The sequence below is a fragment of the Salmo salar genome, chromosome ssa13 (genome assembly GCF_905237065.1).
Source record: "Salmo salar chromosome ssa13, Ssal_v3.1, whole genome shotgun sequence".
Taxonomy (NCBI): domain Eukaryota; kingdom Metazoa; phylum Chordata; class Actinopteri; order Salmoniformes; family Salmonidae; genus Salmo; species Salmo salar.
The window spans coordinates 1,808,433-1,832,628 of NC_059454.1; the positions used below are offsets into that span (position 1 = coordinate 1,808,433).

At 35.9% G+C, this 24,196-nt stretch overlaps 1 protein-coding gene across 1 annotated transcript in view; it reads left to right on the top strand.

The window, feature by feature from the left end:
• Positions 1-500: 500 nt before the first annotated feature.
• The window catches only part of LOC106594880 (potassium voltage-gated channel subfamily A member 1), a 71,592-nt gene continuing 47,896 nt past the window's right edge, over positions 501-24,196 (top strand). Inside the window, exons 1-2 of the mRNA XM_045692798.1 lie at positions 501-961; positions 1,733-1,976. Coding sequence (XP_045548754.1) covers positions 633-961; positions 1,733-1,976 — 573 coding nt within the window. The 5' untranslated portion in view covers positions 501-632. The remainder of the gene's footprint in view (positions 962-1,732; positions 1,977-24,196) is intronic.

The following is a 24,196-nucleotide window of genomic DNA, read 5'->3' on the forward strand; positions in this document are numbered from 1 at the left end:
GGGTGACAACCCAAACGTGTACCCAAGGGTTTCATGCAACGCTCCATTCAGCTGAATTGTTTGTGTTGTGTGCATGCCCAAAGAATGTTGTTGTCTGAGACTCTGAGTTTATGTCTGATAGGAAGAATGAGAGAGAGAGAGAGAAGTGCCAGGCAGGGCCGAGGGTAAAGTTTGTGTTTATAAACCCCAGCTCAGGGTAACCTTCATGTTTATAAACCCGAGCTCAGGGTAACCTTTGTGTTTATAAACCCCAGCTCAGGGTAACCTTTGTGTTTATAAACCCCAGCTCAGTGTACCGCTCGTGTTTATAAACCCAAGCTCTCAGGTCGTGGGCGGGGACACCATTTGGAGAGAGTCAGAGGGAGTGAGAAGACCAGACAGAAATAGGGAAAGAGAGAGAGAGAGAGAAACAGAAAGAGAAGACCAGGAGAGAGAGAGAGAGGACAAAGAGAGAGAGAGAGAGAGAGCGAGAGAGAGATAGAGGAGGAGGTTGAGAAGACTAGACAAAGAGAGAGAGAGAGAGAGAGAGAGAGAGAGAGAGAGAGAAGGATGAGAATCCATGGTGGTGTCAGGTTAACTAGGGCTCGCAGAGGGGGTGCAGCTGGTGCCCTTGCACACATCTCCATCTCAATATGTCCATGGACGACCACCTCAGCCTCCTTCAATCCCCACCTCATTCTATTACCAAGACCCACTGGGACCATCCCGACCTGCGGAACTGCGACACGGAGACAGACATCGATGTGAAGATGGTCGTGGCGTGCGGCGGAGACAACATGCTGGAGGAGTCGGCAGCTTTACCAGGTCACCACTCTCTGGACCGCTATCAACAAAACCAACCGGACCACGAGTGCTGCGAGCGCGTAGTCGTCAACATCTCCGGGCTGCGCTTCGAGACGCAGCTGAAAACCCTCTCCCAGTTCCCTGAGACACTGCTGGGGGACCCCAAGAAGAGGATGAGGTAACTATACCACTTATATAGGTTGCTATCCTGTATTGATGATAACCCTAACTCTAACCCCAACAAGAGGATAAGGTAACTATACCACTTATATAGGTTATTATCCTGTATTGATGATAACCCTAACTCTAACCCCAACAAGAGGATAAGGTAACTATACCCCTTATATAGGTTATTATCCTGTATTGATGATAACCCTAACTCTAACCCCAACAAGAGGATAAGGTAACTATACCACTTATATAGGTTATTATCCTGTATTGATGATAACCCTAACTCTAACCCCAACAAGAGGATAAGGTAACTATACCACTTATATAGGTTGTTATCCTGTATCGATGATAACCCTAACTCTAACCCCAACAAGAGGTTAAAAGGTAGGGAAGGACTTAGTATTTACTCTACTAGTTACTGGTTACGGTTTACTATGTTTTGTGTTGTCTTAACGTGTGTCGAGTTTACTGCTGACAATTAATCAATTATGTAGTAATATATAAATGTATTTATGTCTATTTATGTGTGTGCCTCTCTCTCTATGTCTCTCTTTCTTTGTCTCTTTTGTTGCCTCTGCCTGTCTGTTTGTCAATAAAGTATTACTTCATTTGTATGTCTCTCTCCCTCTCTCCCTCTGTTCCCCTCTCTCTTTCTCTATCCCCCCTCTCTCTTTCTCTATCCCCCCTCTCTCTTTCTCTATCCCCCTCTCTCTTTCTCTGTCCCCCCTCTCTCTTTCTCTATCCCCCCTCTCTCTTTCTCTGTCCTCCCTCTCTCCAGGTACTTTGACCCACTGAGGAACGAGTATTTCTTTGACAGGAACCGCCCCAGTTTCGATGCCATCTTGTATTACTACCAGTCAGGCGGGCGTATCAGGAGACCCGTCAACGTGCCCATAGACATCTTCTCTGAGGAGATCCGTTTCTACGAGCTGGGAGAAGAGGCCATGGAGAAGTTCAGAGAAGATGAGGGTTTTATTAAGGAAGAGGAGAGACCACTACCTGACAATGAGCTGCAGAGAAAGGTGTGTGTTGTACGTATTTTGTATCTTGAATGTCGTTTTTTTCTTTTCCCAAGCTTTCTCTTTAGTTCATCAATTACATATGGTAATTGATTGAGTCACTTCCTGTGAGAGTTGTGAATAACCTGTCTATCCACCATTCTCTGTCACCCTCACAAAGGTCTTTGAAGCCACAACAAGTCAGGACGTTTTTTATGCTCATTTTTTAAGCTGTAAAAAAAAATAAAGGCTTTTTAATTTTTCCATGCATGACTGCCTTGATAACTACTTGAGGTTTTTTTGCACAAAGGCTTTTGTTGTTTGTTTGCTATCCAGCATGAACTTTTGTTTGTGCTCCATCTTGTGTAAACTAATACAGTATATCTCCTCTTATCTTCAAGGTGTGGTTAACACAGTATGTCTTCTCTTATCTTAATTTTATTTATTTTATTTTTATTTCACCTTTATTTAACCAGGTAGGCCAGTTGAGAACAAGTTCTCATTTACAACTGCGACCTGGCCAAGATAAAGCAACGCAGTGCGACAAAAACAACAACACAAAGTTACACATAAACAAACGTACAGTCAATAACACAGAAGAAAAATTGAAAAATCTTTGTACAGTGTGTGCAAATGTAGAAGAGTAGGGAAGTAGGCAATAAATTGGCCCTAGAGGCAAAAATAATTCAAATTTAGCATTAATACTGGAGTGATAGATGTGCAGATGATGAATGTGCAAGTAGAGATACTGGGGTGCAAAAGAGCAAGAGGGTAAGTAATAATATGGGGATGAGGTAGTTGGATGGGCTATTTACAGATTGGCTGTGTACAGCTGCAGCGATCAGTAAGCTGCTCTGACAGCTGATGCTTAAAGTTAGAGAGGGAGATATAAGTCTTCAGCTTCAGTGATTTTTGCAATTCGTTCCAGTCATTGGCAGCAGAGAACTGGAAGGAAAGGTGGCCGAAGGAAGTGTTGGCTTTGGGGATGACCCGTGAGATATACCGGCTGGAGCGAGTGCTACGGGTGGATGTTGCTATGGTGACCAGTGAGCTGAGATAAGGCGGGGCTTTACCTAGCACAGACTTGTAGATGAAAACCACACCTTAAAGGTGTAGTTAATACAGTATGTCTTCTCTTATCTTCAAGGTGTGGTTAATACAGTATATCTCATCTTAAAGGTGTGGTTAATACAGTATGTCTTCTCTTAAAGGTGTGGTTAATACAGTATATCTCATCTTAAAGGTGTAGTTAAAACAGTATGTCTTCTCTTATGTTCAATGTGTGGTTAATACAGTATGTCTTATCTTCAAGGAGTGGTTAATATGGTATTTCTTATCTTAAAGGTGTGGTTAATACAGTATATATTATCTTAAAGGTGTGGTTGATACAGTATTTCTTATCTTATCTTAAAGGTGTGGTTAATACAGTATGTCTTATCTTCAAGGTGTGGTTAACCTCTTACATCTAGATGTTCCGCTAGCGGAACACCTGCTCCAATATCCAATGATGAGCGTGGCGCGAAATACAAATTCCTCTAAAATCCGAAAACTTAAATTTTTCAAACATATGACTATTTTACAGCATTTTAAAGACAAGACTCTCGTTAATCTAACCACACTGTCCGATTTCAAAAAGGCTTTACAGCGAAAGCAAAACATTGGATTATGTCAGCAGAGTACCCAGCCAGAAATAATCAGACTACCCATTTTTCAAGCTAGCATATAATGTCACAAAAAACAAAACCACAGCTAAATGCAGCACTAACCATTGATGATCTTCATCAGATGACAACCCTAGGACATTATGTTATACAATACATGCATGTTTTGTTCAATGAAGTTCATATTTATATCAAAAACTAGCTTTTTTACATTAGCATGTGACGTTCAGAACTAGCATACCCCCCGCAAACCTCCGGTGAATTTACTAAATTACTCACGATAAACGTTCACAAAAAACATAACAATTATTTTAAGAATTATAGATACAGAACTCCTCTATGCACTCGATATGTCCGATTTTAAAATAGTTTTTCGGTGAAAGCATTTTACAATATTCTCAGTAGATAGCCCGGCATCACAGGGCTAGCTATTTAGACACCCACCAAGTTTAGCACTCACCAATATCAGATTTACTATTAGAAAAGTTTGATTACCTTTCCTGTTCTTAGTCAGAATGCACTCCCAGGACTTCTACTTCAATAACAAATGTTGATTTGGTCCAAAATAATCCATCGTTATATCCAAATAGCGGTGTTTTGTTCGTGCGTTCTAGACACTATCCGAATGGTAAATAAGGGTCGTGCGCATGGCGCATTTCGTGACAAAAGATTTCTAAATATTTCATTACCGTACTTCGAAGCATGTCAACCGCTGTTTAAAATCAATATTTATGCCATTTTTCTCGTAAAAAAGCGATAATATTCCGACCGGGAATCTGTGTTTCGGCAAATAGATGGAAAAACACAAAGACGGGGGCGGCCAGTGCACGAGCCTAAGCCCTTTGTCCTCTGATAGACCACTTAGCAAAAGCGCTCGTGTGTTTCAGCCAGGGCTTTGAATTACGTCATTCAGCTTTTTCCCAAACGTTCACAAAAAACATAACAATTATTTTAAGAATTATAGATACAGAACTCCTTTGTGCAATCGAGGTGTCCGATTTTAAAATAGCTTTTCGGTGAAAGCACATTTTGCAATATTCTCAGTAGATAGCCCAGCCATCACGGCTAGCCATTTAGACACCGACCAAGTTTAGCCATGACCAAAGACAGATTTACTATTACAAAAGTTTGATTACCTTTGTTGTCTTGTCAGAATGCACTCCCAGGACTGCTACTTCAATAAGAAATGTTGGTTTGGTCCAAAATAATCCATCGTTATATCCAAATAGCGGCGTTTTGTTCGTGCGTTCCAGACACTATCCGAAATAGTAAATCAGGGTTACGAGCATGGCGCAATTCGTGACAAAAAAATTCAAAATATTCCATTACCGTACTTCGAAGCATGTCAAGCGCTGTTTAAAAGCAATTTTTATGCCATTTTTCTCGTAAAAAAGCGATAATATTCAGACCGGGAATCTCCGTTTAGGTAAACAGAGGAAAGAAAACAAAGCTTTCGGTCGACGCGGGCACGAGCCTGAGTCTCACAGTACTGTAACCAGCCACTACCCAAACGCGCTACTTTTTTTCAGCCAGAGCCTGCAAAGCCACGATTCAGCTTTTTGCCGCCTTCTGAGAGCCTATGGCAGCCGTAGGAAGTGTCACATAACAGCAGAGATCCTTTGTAATGGATAGAGATGGCAAAGAAGGCCAAGAAATGGTCAGACAGGGTACTTCGTGTACAGAATCTTCTCAGGTTTTGACCTGCCATTTGAGTTCTGTTATACTCACAGACACCATTCAAACAGTTTTAGCAACTTTGGAGTGTTTTCTATCCAAAGCCAATAATTATATGCATATTCTAGTTACTGGGCAGGAGTAGTAACCAGATGAAATCGGGTACGTTTTTTATCCAGCCGTGTCAATACTGCCCCCTAGCCCTAACAGGTTAAAGGTGTGGTTAATACAGTATATCTTATCTTAAAGGTGTGGTTTGTACAGTATTTCTTATCTTAACCTCTATGGGCTAGGTGGGACGCTAGCGTGCCACCCGTGGTGCACTCCATCAACAGCAGGTGCATTTCAAGAGCGGCAAATTTGAATCCAAATAAATGTCAAAATTCAAATTTTTCAAACATACAACTATTTTACACCCTTTGAAAGATAAACATCTCCTTAATCTAACCACGTTTTACGATTTCAAAAAGGTTTTACGGCGAAAGCATAAATTTAGAGTATGTTAGGACAGTACATTTACAAGAGTTGTGTGTAATGTTTTGTCAATTCAAAGACAGGGTAACCAAAACCATAAAACCAGCTAAAATGATGCACTAACCTTTTACAATCTCCATCAGATGACACTCCTAGGACATTATGTTAGACAATGCATGCATTTTTAGTTCTATCAAGTTCATATTTATATCCAAAAACAGCGTTTTACTATGGCATTGATGTTGAGGAAATCGTTTCCCTCCAATAACCGGCAGTCAAGTCAGCGTCACAAATTAAATAATTAAAATTAGAAAACATTGGTAAAATATTATATTGTCATTTAAAGAATTATAGATTTACATCTCTTGAACGCAATCAACTTGCCAGATTTAAAAATAACCTTACTGGGAAATCACACTTTGCAATAATCTGAGCATTGCGCCCAGAAAAATACGCGTTGCGATACAGACTAGACGTCATGTTGGGGAGATCTAAAATCGAAAATACTATGTAAATAATCCATTACCTTTGATTCTCTTCATCAGATGTCACTTCCAGGTATCACAGGTCCATAACGAATGTAGTTTTGTTCAAAAAAGCTCATCATTTATGTCCAAAAATCTCCGTCTTGTTAGCACATGATCTAAGCCAGCCGGAGTTCTCGTCATGAACGAGGGGAAAAAATATATTTCCGTTCGTTCAAACATGTCAAACGTTGTATAGCATAAATCATTAGGGCCTTTTTTAACCAGAACATGAATAATATTCAAGGTGGACGAATGCATACTCTTTTATAACGTATTGGAACGAGGGTACCCAACATGAACTCGCGCACCAGGTGTCTAATGGGCCATCATCGTTCCATGGCTCTTGTTCGGTCAGATCTCCCTCCAGAAGACTCAAAGCACTTTGTAAAGGCTGGTGACATCTAGTGGAAGCAATAGGAAGTGCCAAAATATTCCTCAGCCCCTGTGTTTTTCAATGGGATAGGTTTAAAGGTAATACAACACATCAGGTATCCACTTCCTGTCAGAAAATGTCTCAGGGTTTTGCCTGCCAAATGAGTTCTGTTATACTCACAGACACCATTCAAACAGTTTTAGAAACTTTAGAGTGTTTTCTATCCATATATAATAAGTATATGCATATTCTAGTTACTGGGTAGGATTAGTAACCAGATTAAATCGGGTACATTTTTTTTATCCAGACGTGCAAATGCTGCCCCCTAGCCCTAACAGGTTAATGCAGAGAAACTTAAATCAGTTTTAACAAATTTTCTAACAGCATGATAAATGTGCAACCAGAGGGAAAAAAATCTCTAGACCACCTTTACTCCACACACAGAGATGCGTACAAAGCTCTCCCTCGCCCTCCACTTGGCAAATCTGACCATAATTCCATCCTCCTGATTCCTGCTTACAAGCAACAATTATAGCAGGAAGCACCAAAGACTCAGTCAATAAAAAAGGGGTCAGATGAAGCAGATGCTAAACTACAGGACTGTTTTGCTCAGACTGGAATAATTTCCGGGATTCTTCCGATGGCACTGAAGGAGTACACCACATCAGTCACTGGTTTCATCAATAAGTGCATCAATGATGTCATCCCTACAGTGACTGTACGTACATACCCCAACCAGAAGCCATGGATTAAAGGCAGCATTCGCACTGAGCTAAAGGGTAGAGCTGCCGCTTATAAGAAATCCCGCTATGCCCTCTGCCGAACCATCGGACATGCAAAGTGTCAATACAGGACTAAGATCAAATCGTATTACACCGACTCCAATGCTCGTCGGATGTGGCAGGGCTTCCAAACCATTACAGACCACAAAGGGAAGCAAAGCTGTGAGCTGCCCAGTGACACAAGCCTACCAGATGAGCTAAATAACTTCTGTTCTCGCTTCAAGGAAAGCAACACTGAAACATGCATGAGAGCATCAGCTGTTCCGGATGACTGTGTGATCAGCTCTCGGCAGCCAATGTGAGCAAGATCTTTAATATACAGGTTAATTAATAACCTCTTGAGGATACCCTAGGATAGGGGGCGCCACAGCGCATTTTGAAAAAAAATCGTTCCCATTTTCAACGGCCTACTAATCAAACTCAGAAGATAGGGCATGCATATACTTATTATATATGGATAGAAAACACTCTAAAGTTTCTAAAACTGTTTGAATGGTGTCTGTGAGTATAACAGAACTCAAATGGCAGTCAAAACCCCGAGACCGATTGAAACAAGAAGTGGAATTCTGAATTGTGGACTTGACTTCTCATCTTTCCTTATTAATCACACCGTTAACCATGGTTCAGTGAGCACTTCCTATTGCTTCCACTAGATGTCGCCAGTCCTTTCACAGTGGTTTGAGCCTTATAGAGTCAAAACTCAGTGAATGACACGAGTTTGAAATTGGTCACAGGGGATGGGCCATCACCATTATGACGCCGGCGGCCATGTCTGCCCCCACCTTTGGAAACGGTTTTAAAGGCCATGACATCATCCCCCTCGAATCTTATTGGCTCTCTTGGTGTTAGAGGCCCTGAAGATTTATTTTATACAACGTTTGACATGTTTGAACGAACCTACATGCGCGAGGATTGCTTTTATTCTGAACTTCAGAGCTGCGCTTGGAGAGAGCCATAGGACGCGCTACCAACATCAGGCTAATGGAACGTGAAGTATGGACTTTTTGACCGAAAATACATCTGTTGTGGACCTGGGATGCTTTCTGATGAAGACAACTAAAGGTAGGCGATTATTGACAATATTATACAAGATGAGATGGTTCATACTGTTGCGTCCAAGATGGCGCCGAGCTCTGTATATTAGCTCATTTTCTGAGTATCGCATCTCCTTTTATCGCAAAGTGTGATTACCCAGTAAAGTTAATTTAAAATCTGGTATGACGGGTGTTCTCAAGAGATATTCATCTATAAATGTTAGATTGACAATATACATTTAAAAAATCGTTATAGTATAGCAATTTATTGAAATGTAGCATTGTTTACCGGGACGCTTTTGAGGGGAAATTAGGTAGTCAACGTCAGACAGAGATGTAAAATGCTGTTTTTATATATAAATATGACCTTTATTGAACAAAAGAATGCATGCATTGTATAACATGATGTCCTAGGGGTGCCATCTGATGAAGTTTGTAAAAGGTTAGTGCTGCATTTAGCTGTTTATTGATTATATGTGATGCAAGTGGTTGGTCGGAAAATGGCTATGAAGCTGCTTTTTACGATGGACTGATCTAATATAATCTAATGATTTGCTTTTCCTGTAAAACCTTTTTGAAATCGGACGACGTGGGTCGATTCAGGAGAGGTGTATCTATAAAAAAAAAAAAAAAAAGTATTTTTTTTTTTTTTAAATTATGATATTTTTTTAATGCTAATTGGCGATATGATTTTTCGCTGGATTTTGATCCCGCTAACGGGATCAGATGCTGAATTAACATTCACAAGGCCGCAGGGCAAGATGGATTACCAGGACGTGTATTGCGAGCATGCGCTGAACAACTGGCTAATGTCTTCACTGACATTTTCAACCTCTCCCTGTCCGAGTCCGTAAAACCAACATGTTTCAAGCAGACCACCATAGTCCCTGTGCCCAAGAACACTAAGGTAACCTGCCTAAATGACTACCGACCCATAGCACTCACGTCTGTAGCCATGAAGTGCTTTGAACGGCTGGTCATAGCTCACATCAACACCATTTTCCCAGAAACCCCTAGACCCACTCCAATTTGCATAGCGACCCAACAGATCCACAGATGATGCAATCTCTATTGCACTCCACACTGCCCTTACCCACCTGGACAAAGCAACACCTATGTTAGAATGACGCAGGGTACCGTACTAAACCACAAATTACATCTAAGCTATGCGGCGTAAGCTCAAAACTTTTAAAGGAGGAACCACTGTATATATAGCCTCGCAGTTGTTGTTTTACTGCTACACTTTAATTATTTCTTACTTTTATTTTATTTTTATTTTTTAAATGTCTTAAAACTGCATTGTTGGTTAAGGGCTTGTAATTAAGCATTTCACTGTAAGGTCTACACATGTTGTATTCGGCACATGTGACAAATAAAATGTGATTTGATTTCATTAAAAATGTTCTGTCACCTGTTCTATTCGGCGCATGAAACAAATACAGTTTGGTTTGATTTGATCATTAAAGGTGTGGTTAATACAGTATATCTCATCTTAAAGGTGTGGTTAATACAGTGTATCTTATATTTAAGGTGTGGTTAATACAGTATAGCTTATCTTTAAGGTGTGGTTAATACAGTATATTGTGGGAGATGTCTGGAAGAGGTGAGGGAATTGGTTATTGAGGAGCGATACATTGCAGCCCGCTGGCTCCACCCCCGAGCCTTATATGAACTTCCTGCCCCAACGAGGCGAGGTTGTGGGTCTTTAAGCCAGGGAGTGCTTGGGGATAAAGGAGGAAGCAGCCTTCACAAAGGGGTAGAGTATCGATAGAGAGTCCATCGTTATGAAGAGTGGGAGAAGAGAGAACAATATCTGTGAGATTACCCGTTGTGACCTGCACTGTCGGATTACCCCCCTTGTGTACCGAACCAAATTTGCTGAGGACCAGAGATTTAGGACTACCCCTGGAGAATGGAACAGACAACGAGAACGGCTTGTGGACTGTGAAGTAACTGGTGAATTCCCCCCTCTTCCCCAGTGTACCAGATTCCCTAATAAACTCCCAATTTGCATTCTAGTTGTGCTACTAGTGCATGTTTTGTTATTGAACTTGGTGACGTGGAAACCTCACACCCTTGAGCCTGCTACAATATACTACCTTAAAGGTGTGGTTAATACAGTATATCTCATCTCATCTTAAAGGTGTGTTTAATACAGTATATTTCATCTTATTTAAAGGTTTGGTTAATACAGTATATCTCCTCTCATCTTAAAGGTGTGGTTAATACAGTATATCTCATCTTAAAGGTGTGGTTAATACAGTATATGTCATCTTAAAGGTGTGGTTAATACAGTATATCTCCTCTCCTCTTAAAGGTGTGGTTAATACAGTATATCTCATCTCATCTTAAAGGTGTGGTTAATACAGTATATTTCATCTTATTTAAAGGTTTGGTTAATACAGTATATCTCCTCTCATCTTAAAGGTGTGGTTAATACAGTATATCTCATCTTAAAGGTGTGGTTAATACAGTATATTTAATCTTAAAGGTGTGGTTAATACAGTATATCTTATCTTAAAGGCGTGGTTAATACAGTATATCTCATCTTAAAGGTGTGGTTAATACAGTATATATTATCTTAAAGGCGTGGTTAATACAGTATATCTCATCTTAAAAGTGTGGTTAATACAGTATATCTCCTCTTAAAGGTGTGGTTAATACCGTATATCTCCTCTCATCTTAAAGGTGTGGTTAATACAGTATATCTGCTCTTAAAGGTGTGGTTAATACAGTATATCTCATCTTATCTTAAAGGTGTGGTTAATACAGTATTTCTCATCTTAAAGGTGTGGTTAAGACAGTATATCTCATCTTAAAGGTGTGGTTAATACAGTATATCTCCTCTCATCTTAAAGGTGTGGTTAATACAGTATATCTCATCTTAAAGGTGTGGTTAATACAGTATATCTCATCTTAAAGGTGTGGTTAATACAGTATATCTCCTCTTAAAGGTGTGGTTAATACAGTATATCTCATCTTAAAGGTGTAATTAATACAGTATTTATCATCTTAAAGGTGTGGTTAATACAGTATATCTCTTCTTAAAGTTGTGGTTAATACAGTATATCTCCTCTTAAAGTTGTGGTTAATACAGTATATCTCCTCTTAAAGGTGTTGTTAATACAGTATATCTAATCTTAAGGTGTCATTACAACGGTATATCTCCTCTCATCTTAAAGGTGTGGTTAATACAGTATATCTCATCTTAAAGGTGTAATTAATACAGTATTTATCATCTTAAAGGTGTGGTTAATACAGTATATCTCCTCTTAAAGGTGTGGTTAATACAGTATATCTCATCTTAAAGGTGTGGTTAATTCAGTATATATCCTCTCATCTTAAAGGTGTGGTTAATACAGTATATCTCATCTTAAAAGTGTGGTTAATACAGTATATCTCCTCTTAAAGGTGTGGTTAATACAGTATTTCTCATCTTAAAGGTGTGGTTAATTCAGTATATATCCTCTCATCTTAAAGGTGTGGTTAATACAGTATATCTCATCTTAAAGGTGTGGTTAATACAGTATATCTCCTCTCATCTTAAAGGTGTGGTTAATACAGTATATCTCCTCTCATCTAAAAGGTGTGGTTAATATAGTATATCTCATCTCATTTTAAAAGTGTGGTTAATACAGTATTTCTCATCTTAAAGGTGTGGCTAATACAGTATATCTAATCTCATCTTAAAGGTGTGGTTAATACAGTATATCTCCTCTTAAAGGTGTGGTTAATACAGTATATCTCTTCTTAAAGGTGTGGTTAATACAGTATATCTCCTCTCCTCTTAAAGGTGTGGTTAATACAGTATATCTCATCTCATCTTAATGGTGTGGTTAATACAGTATATCTCCTCTCATCTTAAAGGTGTGGTTAATACAGTATATATCATCTTGAAGGTGTGGTTAATACAGTATTTCTTATTTTAAAGGTGTGGTTAATACAGTATATCTCATCTTAAAGGTGTGGTTAATACAGTATTTGTCCTCTCATCTTAAAGGTGTGGTTAATATAGTATATCTCATCTTAAAGGTGTGGTTAATATAGTATATCTCCTCTTAAAGGTGTGATTAATACAGTATATCTCATCTCATCTTAAAGGTGTGGTTAAGACAGTATATCTCATCTCATCTTAAAGGTGTGGTTAATACAGTATATCTCATCTCATCTTAAAGGTGTGGTTAATACAGTATATCTCCTCTCATCTTAAAGGTGTGGTTAATACAGTATATCTCATCTCATCTTAAAGGTGTGGTTAATTCAGTATATATCCTCTTAAGGGTGTGGTTAATACAGTATATATCCTCTTAAAGGTGTGGTTAATACAGTATATTTCTTCTTAAAGGTGTGGTTAATACAGTATATCTCATCTTAAAGGTGTGGTTAATACAGTATATCTCATCTTAAAGGTGTGGTTAATACAGTATTGCTCATCTTAAAGGTGTGGTTAATACAGTATTTCTCCTCTCATCTTAAAGGTGTGGTTGATATAGTATATCTCATCTTAAAGGTGTGGTTAATACAGTATATATCATCTTAAAGGTGTGGTTAATACAGTATTGCTCATCTTAAAGGTGTGGTTAATACAGTATATCTCCTCTCATCTTAAAGGTGTGGTTAATACAGTATATCTCATCTTAAAGGTGTGGTTAATACAGTATATCTCATCTTAAAGGTGTGGTTAATACAGTATATCTCCTCTTAAAGGTGTGGTTAATACAGTATATCTCATCTTAAAGGTGTAATTAATACAGTATTTATCATCTTAAAGGTGTGGTTAATACAGTATATCTCTTCTTAAAGTTGTGGTTAATACAGTATATCTCCTCTTAAAGTTGTGGTTAATACAGTATATCTCCTCTTAAAGGTGTTGTTAATACAGTATATCTAATCTTAAGGTGTCATTACAACGGTATATCTCCTCTCATCTTAAAGGTGTGGTTAATACAGTATATCTCATCTTAAAGGTGTAATTAATACAGTATTTATCATCTTAAAGGTGTGGTTAATACAGTATATCTCCTCTTAAAGGTGTGGTTAATACAGTATATCTCATCTTAAAGGTGTGGTTAATTCAGTATATATCCTCTCATCTTAAAGGTGTGGTTAATACAGTATATCTCATCTTAAAAGTGTGGTTAATACAGTATATCTCCTCTTAAAGGTGTGGTTAATACAGTATTTCTCATCTTAAAGGTGTGGTTAATTCAGTATATATCCTCTCATCTTAAAGGTGTGGTTAATACAGTATATCTCATCTTAAAGGTGTGGTTAATACAGTATATCTCCTCTCATCTTAAAGGTGTGGTTAATACAGTATATCTCCTCTCATCTAAAAGGTGTGGTTAATATAGTATATCTCATCTCATTTTAAAAGTGTGGTTAATACAGTATTTCTCATCTTAAAGGTGTGGCTAATACAGTATATCTAATCTCATCTTAAAGGTGTGGTTAATACAGTATATCTCCTCTTAAAGGTGTGGTTAATACAGTATATCTCTTCTTAAAGGTGTGGTTAATACAGTATATCTCCTCTCCTCTTAAAGGTGTGGTTAATACAGTATATCTCATCTCATCTTAATGGTGTGGTTAATACAGTATATCTCCTCTCATCTTAAAGGTGTGGTTAATACAGTATATATCATCTTGAAGGTGTGGTTAATACAGTATTTCTTATTTTAAAGGTGTGGTTAATACAGTATATCTCATCTTAAAGGTGTGGTTAATACAGTATTTGTCCTCTCATCTTAAAGGTGTGGTTAATATAGTATATCTCATCTTAAAGGTGTGGTTAATATAGTATATCTCCTCTTAAAGGTGTGATTAATACAGTATATCTCATCTCATCTTAAAGGTGTGGTTAAGACAGTATATCTCATCTCATCTTAAAGGTGTGGTTAATACAGTATATCTCATCTCATCTTAAAGGTGTGGTTAATACAGTATATCTCCTCTCATCTTAAAGGTGTGGTTAATACAGTATATCTCATCTCATCTTAAAGGTGTGGTTAATTCAGTATATATCCTCTTAAGGGTGTGGTTAATACAGTATATATCCTCTTAAAGGTGTGGTTAATACAGTATATATCTTCTTAAAGGTGTGGTTAATACAGTATATCTCATCTTAAAGGTGTGGTTAATACAGTATATCTCATCTTAAAGGTGTGGTTAATACAGTATTGCTCATCTTAAAGGTGTGGTTAATACAGTATTTCTCCTCTCATCTTAAAGGTGTGGTTAATACAGTATATCTCATCTTAAAGGTGTGGTTAATACAGTATTGCTCATCTTAAAGGTGTGGTTAATACAGTATATCTCCTCTCATCTTAAAGGTGTGGTTAATACAGTATATCTCATCTTAAAGGTGTGGTTAATACAGTATATCTCATCTTAAAGGTGTGGTTAATACAGTATATCTCCTCTTAAAGGTGTGGTTAATACAGTATATCTCATCTTAAAGGTGTAATTAATACAGTATTTATCATCTTAAAGGTGTGGTTAATACAGTATATCTCTTCTTAAAGTTGTGGTTAATACAGTATATCTCCTCTTAAAGTTGTGGTTAATACAGTATATCTCCTCTTAAAGGTGTTGTTAATACAGTATAACTCATCTTAAGGTGTCATTAAAACGGTATATCTCCTCTCATCGTGAAGGTGTGGTTAATACAGTATATCTCATCTTAAAGGTGTAATTAATACAGTATTTATCATCTTAAAGGTGTGGTTAATAGAGTATATCTCCTCTTAAAGGTGTGGTTAATACAGTATATCTCATCTTAAAGGTGTGGTTAATTCAGTATATATCCTCTCATCTTAAAGGTGTGGTTAATACAGTATATCTCCTCTCATCTAAAAGGTGTGTTTAATATAGTATATCTCATCTCATTTTAAAGGTGTGGTTAATACAGTATTTCTCATCTTAAAGGTGTGGTTAATACAGTATATCTCATCTTAAAGGTGTGGTTAATACAGTATATCTCATCTCATCTTAAAGGTGTGGTTAATACAGTATATCTCATCTTAAAGGTGTGGTTAATACAGTATATCTCCTCTCATCTTAAAGGTGTGGTTAATACAGTATATCTCCTCTCATCTAAAAGGTGTGGTTAATATAGTATATCTCATCTCATTTTAAAGGTGTGGTTAATACAGTATTTCTCATCTTAAAGGTGTGGTTAATACAGTATATCTCATCTCATCTTAAAGGTGTGGTTAATACAGTATATCTCCTCTTAAAGGTGTGGATAATACAGTATATCTCTTCTTAAAGGTGTGGTTAATACAGTATATCTCCTCTCCTCTTAAAGGTGTGGTTAATACAGTATATCTCATCTGATCTTAAAGGTGTGGTTAATACAGTATATCTCCTCTCATCTTAAAGGTGTGGTTAATACAGTATATATCATCTTGAAGGTGTGGTTAATACAATATTTCTTATTTTAAAGGTGTCGTTAATACAGTATATCTCATCTTAAAGGTGTGGTTAATACAGTATATCTCCTCTCATCTAAAAGGTGTGGTTAATATAGTATATCTCATCTCATTTTAAAGGTGTGGTTAATACAGTATTTCTCATCTTAAAGGTGTGGTTAATACAGTATATCTCATCTTAAAGGTGTGGTTAATACAGTATATCTCATCTCATCTTAAAGGTGTGGTTAATACAGTATATCTCATCTTAAAGGTGTGGTTAATACAGTATATCTCCTCTCATCTTAAAGGTGTGGTTAATACAGTATTTCTTATTTTAAAGGTGTCGTTAATACAGTATATCTCATCTTAAAGGTGTGGTTAATACAGTATTTCTCCTCTCATCTTAAAGGTGTGGTTAATATAGTATATCTCATCTTAAAGGTGTGGTTAATATAGTATATCTCCTCTTAAATGTGTGGTTAATACAATATATCTCATCTCATCTTAAAGGTGTGGTTAAGACAGTATATCTCATCTCATCTTAAAGGTGTGGTTAATACAGTATATCTCATCTCATCTTAAAGGTGTGGTTAATACAGTATATCTCCTCTCATCTTAAAGGTGTGGTTAATACAGTATATCTCATCTCATCTTAAAGGTGTGGTTAATTCAGTATATATCCTCTTAAGGGTGTGGTTAATACAGTATATATCCTCTTAAAGGTGTGGTTAATACAGTATATATCTTCTTAAAGGTGTGGTTAATACAGTATATCTCATCTTAAAGGTGTGGTTAATACAGTATATCTCATCTTAAAGGTGTGGTTAATACAGTATTGCTCATCTTAAAGGTGTGGTTAATACAGTATTTCTCCTCTCATCTTAAAGGTGTGGTTAATATAGTATATCTCATCTTAAAGGTGTGGTTAATACAGTATATCTCATCTTAAAGGTGTGGTTAATACAGTATATCTCATCTCATCTTAAAGGTGTGGTTAATATAGTATATCTCCTCTTAAAGGTGTGGTTAATACAGTATATCTCATCGTAAAGGTGTGGTTAATACAGTATATCTCATCAAAAAGGTGTGGTTAATACAGTTTATCTCCTCTCATCTTAAAGGTGTGGTTAATACAGTATATCTCATCTTAAAGGTGTGGTTAATACAGTATATATTATCTTAAAGGTGTGGTTAATACAGTATTGCTCTTCTTAAAGTTGTGGTTAATACAGTATTTCTCCTCTCATCTTAAAGTTGTGGTTAATACAGTATATCTCATCTTAAAGGTGTGGTTAATATAGTATATCTCCTCTTAAAGGTGTGGTTAAAACAGTATATCTCATCTTAAAGGTGTGGTTAATACAGTATATCTCATCTTATAGGTGTGGTTAATACAGTATTTCTCCTCTCATCTTAAAGGTGTGGTTAATATAGTATATCTCATCTTAAAGGTGTGGTTAATATAGTAAATCTCCTTCTAAAGGTGTGGTTAATACAGTATATCTCATCTCATCTTAAAGGTGTGGTTAATACAGTATATCTCATCTTAAAGGTGTGGTTAAGACAGTATATCTCATCTCATCTTAAAGGTGTGGTTAATATAGTATATCTCCTCTTAAAGGTGTGGTTAATACAGTATATCTCATCTCCTCTTAAAGGTGTGGTTAATACAGTATTTCTCCTCTCATCTTAAAGGTGTGGTTAAGACAGTATATCTCATCTCATCTTAAAGGTGTGGTTAATATAGTATATCTCCTCTTAAAGGTGTGGTTAATACAGTATATCTCATCTCATCTTAAAGGTGTGGTTAATACAGTATATCTCCTCTCATCTAAAAGGTGTGGTTAATATAGTATATCTCATCTCATTTTAAAGGTGTGGTTAATACAGTATTTCTCATCTTAAAGATGTGGTTAATACAGTATATCTCATCTCATCTTAAAGGTGTGGTTAATACAGTATATCACATCTTAAAGGTGTGGTTAATACAGTATTTCTCCTCTCATCTTAAAGGTGTGGTTAATATAGTATATCTCATCTTAAAGGTGTGGTTAATACAGTATATCTCATCTCATCTTAAAGGTGTGGTTAATACAGGATATCTCATCTTAAAGGTGTGGTTAAGACAGTATATCTCATCTCATCTTAAAGGTGTGGTTAATATAGTATATCTCCTCTTAAAGGTGTGGTTAATACAGTATATCTCATCTCATCTTAAAGGTGTGGTTAATACAGTATATCTCATCTTAAAGGTGTGGTTAATACAGTATATCTCCTCTCATCTTAAAGGTGTGGTTAATACAGTATATCTCCTCTCATCTAAAAGGTGTGGTTAATATAGTATAACTCATCTCATTTTAAAGGTGTGGTTAATACAGTATTTTTCATCTTAAAGGTGTGGTTAATACAGTATATCTCATCTCATCTTAAAGGTGTGGTTAATACAGTATATCTCCTCTTAAATGTGTGGTTAATACAGTATATCTCTTCTTAAAGGTGTGGTTAATACAGTATATCTCCTCTCCTATTAAAGGTGTGGTTAATACAGTATATCTCATCTCATCTTAAAGGTGTGGTTAATACAGTATATCTCCTCTCATCTTAAAGGTGTGGTTAATACAGAATATATCATCTTGAAGGTGTGGTTAATACAATATTTCTTATTTTAAAGGTGTGGTTAATACAGTATATCTCATCTTAAAGGTGTGGTTAATACAGTATTTCTCCTCTCATCTTAAAGGTGTGGTTAATATAGTATATCTCATCTTAAAGGTGTGGTTAATATAGTATATCTCCTCTTAAAGGTGTGGTTAATACAGTATATATCATCTCATCTTAAAGGTGTGGTTAAGACAATATATCTCATCTCATCTTAAAGGTGTGGTTAATACAGTATATCTCATCTCATCTTAAAGGTGTGGTTAATACAGTATATCTCATCTCATCTTAAAGGTGTGGTTAATACAGTATATCTCATCTCATCTTAAAGGTGTGGTTAATTCAGTATATATCCTCTTAAGGGTGTGGTTAATACAGTATATATCCTCTTAAAGGTTTGGTTAATACAGTATATCTCATCTCATCTTAAAGGTGTGGTTAATTCAGTATATATCCTCTTAAGGGTGTGGTTAATACAGTATATATCCTCTTAAAGGTGTGGTTAATACAGTATATCTCTTCTTAAAGGTGTGGTTAATACAGTATACCTCATCTTAAAGGTGTGGTTAATACAGTATATATCATCTTAAAGGTGTGGTTAATACAGTATTGCTCATCTTAAAGGTGTGGTTAATACAGTATTTCTCCTCTCATCTTAAAGGTGTGGTTAAGACAGTATATCTCATCTCATCTTAAAGGTGTGGTTAATATAGTATATCTCCTCTTAAAGGTGTGGTTAATACAGTATATCTCATCTCATCTTAAAGGTGTGGTTAATACAGTATATCTCCTCTCATCTAAAAGGTGTGGTTAATATAGTATATCTCATCTCATTTTAAAGGTGTGGTTAATACAGTATTTCTCATCTTAAAGGTGTGGTTAATACAGTATATCTCATCTCATCTTAAAGGTGTGGTTAATACAGTATATCTTCTCTTAAAGGTGTGGTTAATACAGTATATCTCTTCTTAAAGGTGTGGTTAATACAGTATATCTCATCTTAAAGGTGTGGTTAATACAGTATTTCTCATCTTAAAGGTGTGGTTAATATATTATTTCTCATCTTAAAGTTGTTGTTAATACAGTATATCTCCTCTTAAAGGTGTGGTTAATACAGTATATCTCATCTTAAAGGTGTGGTTAGTACAGTATTTCTCCTCTCATCTTAAAGGTGTGGTTAATTCAGTATATCTCCTCTCAACTTAAAGGTGTTGTTAACACAGTATATATCATCTTAAAGGTGTGGTTAATACAGTATATCTCCTCTCCTCTTAAAGGTGTGATTAATACAGTATATCTCATCGTAAAGGTGAGGTTAATACAGTATATCTCATCAAAAAGGTGTGGTTAATACAGTATATCTCATCTTAAAGGTGTGGTTAATACAGTATATATCATCTTAAAGGTGTGGTTAATACAGTATTGCTCATCTTAAAGGTGTAGTTAATACAGTATTTCTCATCTCATCTTAAAGGTGTGGTTAATATAGTATATCTCATCTTAAAGGTGTGGTTAATACAGTATATATCATCTTAAAGGTGTGGTTAATACAGTATTGCTCATCTTAAAGGTGTGGTTAATACAGTATTTCTCTTCTCATCTTAAAGGTGTGGTTAATATAGTATATCTCATCTTAAAGGGGTGGTTAATATAGTATATCTCCTCTTAACGGTGTGGTTAATACAGTATTGCTCATCTTAAAGGTGTGGTTAATACAGTATATCTCCTCTCATCTTAAAGGTGTGGTTAATACAGTATATCTCCTCTCATCTAAAAGGTGTGGTTAATATAGTATATCTCATCTCATTTTAAAGGTGTGGTTAATACAGTATTTCTCATCTTAAAGGTGTGGTTAATACAGTATATCTCATCTCATCTTAAAGGTGTGGTTAATACCGTATATCTCCTCTTAAAGGTGTGGTTAATACAGTATATCTCTTCTTAAAGGTGTGGTTAATACAGTATATCTCCTCTCCTCTTAAAGGTGTGGTTAATACAGTATATCTCCTCTCATCTTAAAGGTGTGGTTAATAAAGTATATCTCATCTCATCTTAAAGGTGTGGTTAATTCAGTATATATCCTCTTAAGGGTGTGGTTAATACAGTATATATCCTCTTAAAGGTGTGGTTAATACAGTATATCTCTTCTTAAAGGTGTGGTTAATACAGTATATCTCATCTTAAAGGTGTGGTTAATACAGTATATATCATCTTAAAGGTGTGGTTAATACAGTATTGCTCAACTTAAAGGTGTGGTTAATACAGTATTTCTCCTCTCATCTTAAAGGTGTGGTTAAGACAGTATATCTCATCTCATCTTAAAGGTGTGGTTAATATAGTATATCTCCTCTTAAAGGTGTGGTTAATACAGTATATCTCATCTCATCTTAAAGGTGTGGTTAAGACAGTATATCTCATCTCATCTTAAAGGTGTGGTTAATACAGTATATCTCATCTCATCTTAAAGGTGTGGTTAATACAGTATATCTCCTCTCATCTTAAAGTTGTGGTTAATACAGTATATCTCATCTCATCTTAAAGGTGTGGTTAATTCAGTATATATCCTCTTAAGGGTATGGTTAATACAGTATATATCTTCTTAAAGGTGTGGTTAATACAATATATCTCATCTTAAAGGTGTGGTTAATACAGTATATCTCATCTTAAAGGTGTGGTTAATACAGTATATCTCATCTTAAAGGTGTGGTTAATACAGTATTTCTCATCTTAAAGGTGTGGTTAATATATTATTTCTCATCTTAAAGTTGTTGTTAATACAGTATATCTCCTCTTAAAGGTGTGGTTAATACAGTATATCTCATCTTAAAGGTGTGGTTAGTACAGTATTTCTCCTCTCATCTTAAAGGTGTGGTTAATTCAGTATATCTCCTCTCATCTTAAAGGTGTTGTTAACACAGTATATATCATCTTAAAGGTGTGGTTAATACAGTATATCTCCTCTCCTCTTAAAGGTGTGATTAATACAGTATATCTCATCGTAAAGGTGAGGTTAATACAGTATATCTCATCAAAAAGGTGTGGTTAATACAGTTTATCTCCTCTCATCTTAAAGGTGTGGTTAATACAGTATATCTCATCTTAAAGGTGTGGTTAATACAGTATATATCATCTTAAAGGTGTGGTTAATACAGTATTGCTCATCTTAAAGGTGTAGTTAATACAGTATTTCTCCTCTCATCTTAAAGGTGTGGTTAATATAGTATATCTCATCTTAAAGGTGTGGTTAATATACTATATCTCCTCTTAAAGGTGTGGTTAATACAGTATATATCATCTTAAAGGTGTGGTTAATACACTATATATCATCTTAAAGGTGTGGTTAATACAGTATTGCTCATCTTAAAGGTGTGGTTAATACAGTATTTCTCCTCTCATCTTAAAGGTGTGGTTAATATAGTATATCTCATCTTAAAGGTGTGGTTAATATAGTATATCTCCTCTTAAAGGTGTGGTTAATACATTATATCTCATCTTAAAGGTGTGGTTAATACAGTATATCTCATCTCATCTTAAAGGTGTGGTTAATATAGTATATATCCTCTTAAAGGTGTGGTTAATATAGTATATCTCTTCTTAAAGGTGTGGTTAATACAGTATATCTCATCTTAAAGGTGTGGTTAATACAGTATATATCATCTTAAAGGTGTGGTTAATACAGTATTGCTCATCTTAAAGGTGTGGTTAATACAGTATTTCTCCTCTCATCTTAAAGGTGTGGTTAAGACAGTAAATCTCATCTCATCTTAAAGGTGTGGTAAATATAGTATATCTCCTCTTAAAGGTGTGGTTAATACAGTATATCTCATCTCATCTTAAAGGTGTGGTTAATACAGTATATCTCATCTTAAAGGTGTGATTAATACAGTATATCTCCTCTCATCTTAAAGGTGTGGTTAATACAGTATATCTCCTCTCATCTAAAAGGTGTGGTTAATATAGTATATCTCATCTCATTTTAAAGGTGTGGTTAATACAGTATTTCTCATCTTAAAGGTGTGGTTAATACAGTATATCTCATCTCATCTTAAAGGTGTGGTTAATACAGTATATCTCCTCTTAAAGGTGTGGTTAATACAGTATATCTCCTCTCCTCTTAAAGGTGTGGTTAATACAGTATATCTCATCTCATCTTAAAGGTGTGGTTAATACAGTATATCTCCTCTCATCTTAAAGGTGTGGTTAATACAATATATCTCATCTCATCTTAAAGGTGTGGTTAATTCAGTATATATCCTCTTAAGGGTGTGGTTAATACAGTATATATCCTCTTAAAGGTGTGGTTAATACAGTATATCTCTTCTTAAAGGTGTGGTTAATACAGTATATCTCATCTTAAAGGTGTGGTTAATACAGTATATATCATCTTAAAGGTGTGGTTAATACAGTATATCTCATCTTAAAGGTGTGGTTAATACAGTATATCTCCTCTCATCTTAAAGGTGTGGTTAATACAGTATATCTCATCTCATCTTAAAGGTGTGGTTAATACAGTATATCTCCTCTTAAAGGTGTGGTTAATACAGTATATCTCTTCTTAAAGGTGTGGTTAATACAGTATATCTCCTCTCCTCTTAAAGGTGTGGTTAATACAGTATATCTCATCTCATTTTAAAGGTGTGGTTAATACAGTATATCTCCTCTCATCTTAAAGGTGTGGTTAATACAGTATATATCATCTTGAAGGTGTGGTTAATACAGTATTTCTTATTTTAAAGGTGTGGTTAATACAGTATATCTCATCTTAAAGGTGTGGTTAATACAGTATTTCTACTCTCATCTTAAAGGTGTGGTTAATATAGTATATCTCATCTTAAAGGTGTGGTTAATACAGTATATCTCCTCTCCTCTTAAAGGTGTGGTTAATACAGTATATCTCATCTCATCTTAAAGGTGTGGTTAATACAGTATATCTCCTCTCATCTTAAAGGTGTGGTTAATACAATATATCTCATCTCATCTTAAAGGTGTGGTTAATTCAGTATATATCCTCTTAAGGGTGTGGTTAATACAGTATATATCCTCTTAAAGGTGTGGTTAATACAGTATATCTCTTCTTAAAGGTGTGGTTAATACAGTATATCTCATCTTAAAGGTGTGGTTAATACAGTATATATCATCTTAAAGGTGTGGTTAATACAGTATTGCTCATCTTAAAGGTGTGGTTAATACAGTATTTCTCCTCTCATCTTAAAGGTGTGGTTAAGACAGTATTTCTCATCTCATCTTAAAGGTGTGGTTAATATAGTATATCTCCTCTTAAAGGTGTGGTTAATACAGTATATCTCATCTCATCTTAAAGGTGTGGTTAATACAGTATATCTCATCTTAAAGGTGTGGTTAATACAGTATATCTCCTCTCATCTTAAAGGTGTGGTTAATACAGTATATCTCATCTCATCTTAAAGGTGTGGTTAATACAGTATATCTCCTCTTAAAGGTGTGGTTAATACAGTATATCTCTTCTTAAAGGTGTGGTTAATACAGTATATCTCCTCTCCTCTTAAAGGTGTGGTTAATACAGTATATCTCATCTCATTTTAAAGGTGTGGTTAATACAGTATATCTCCTCTCATCTTAAAGGTGTGGTTAATACAGTATATATCATCTTGAAGGTGTGGTTAATAC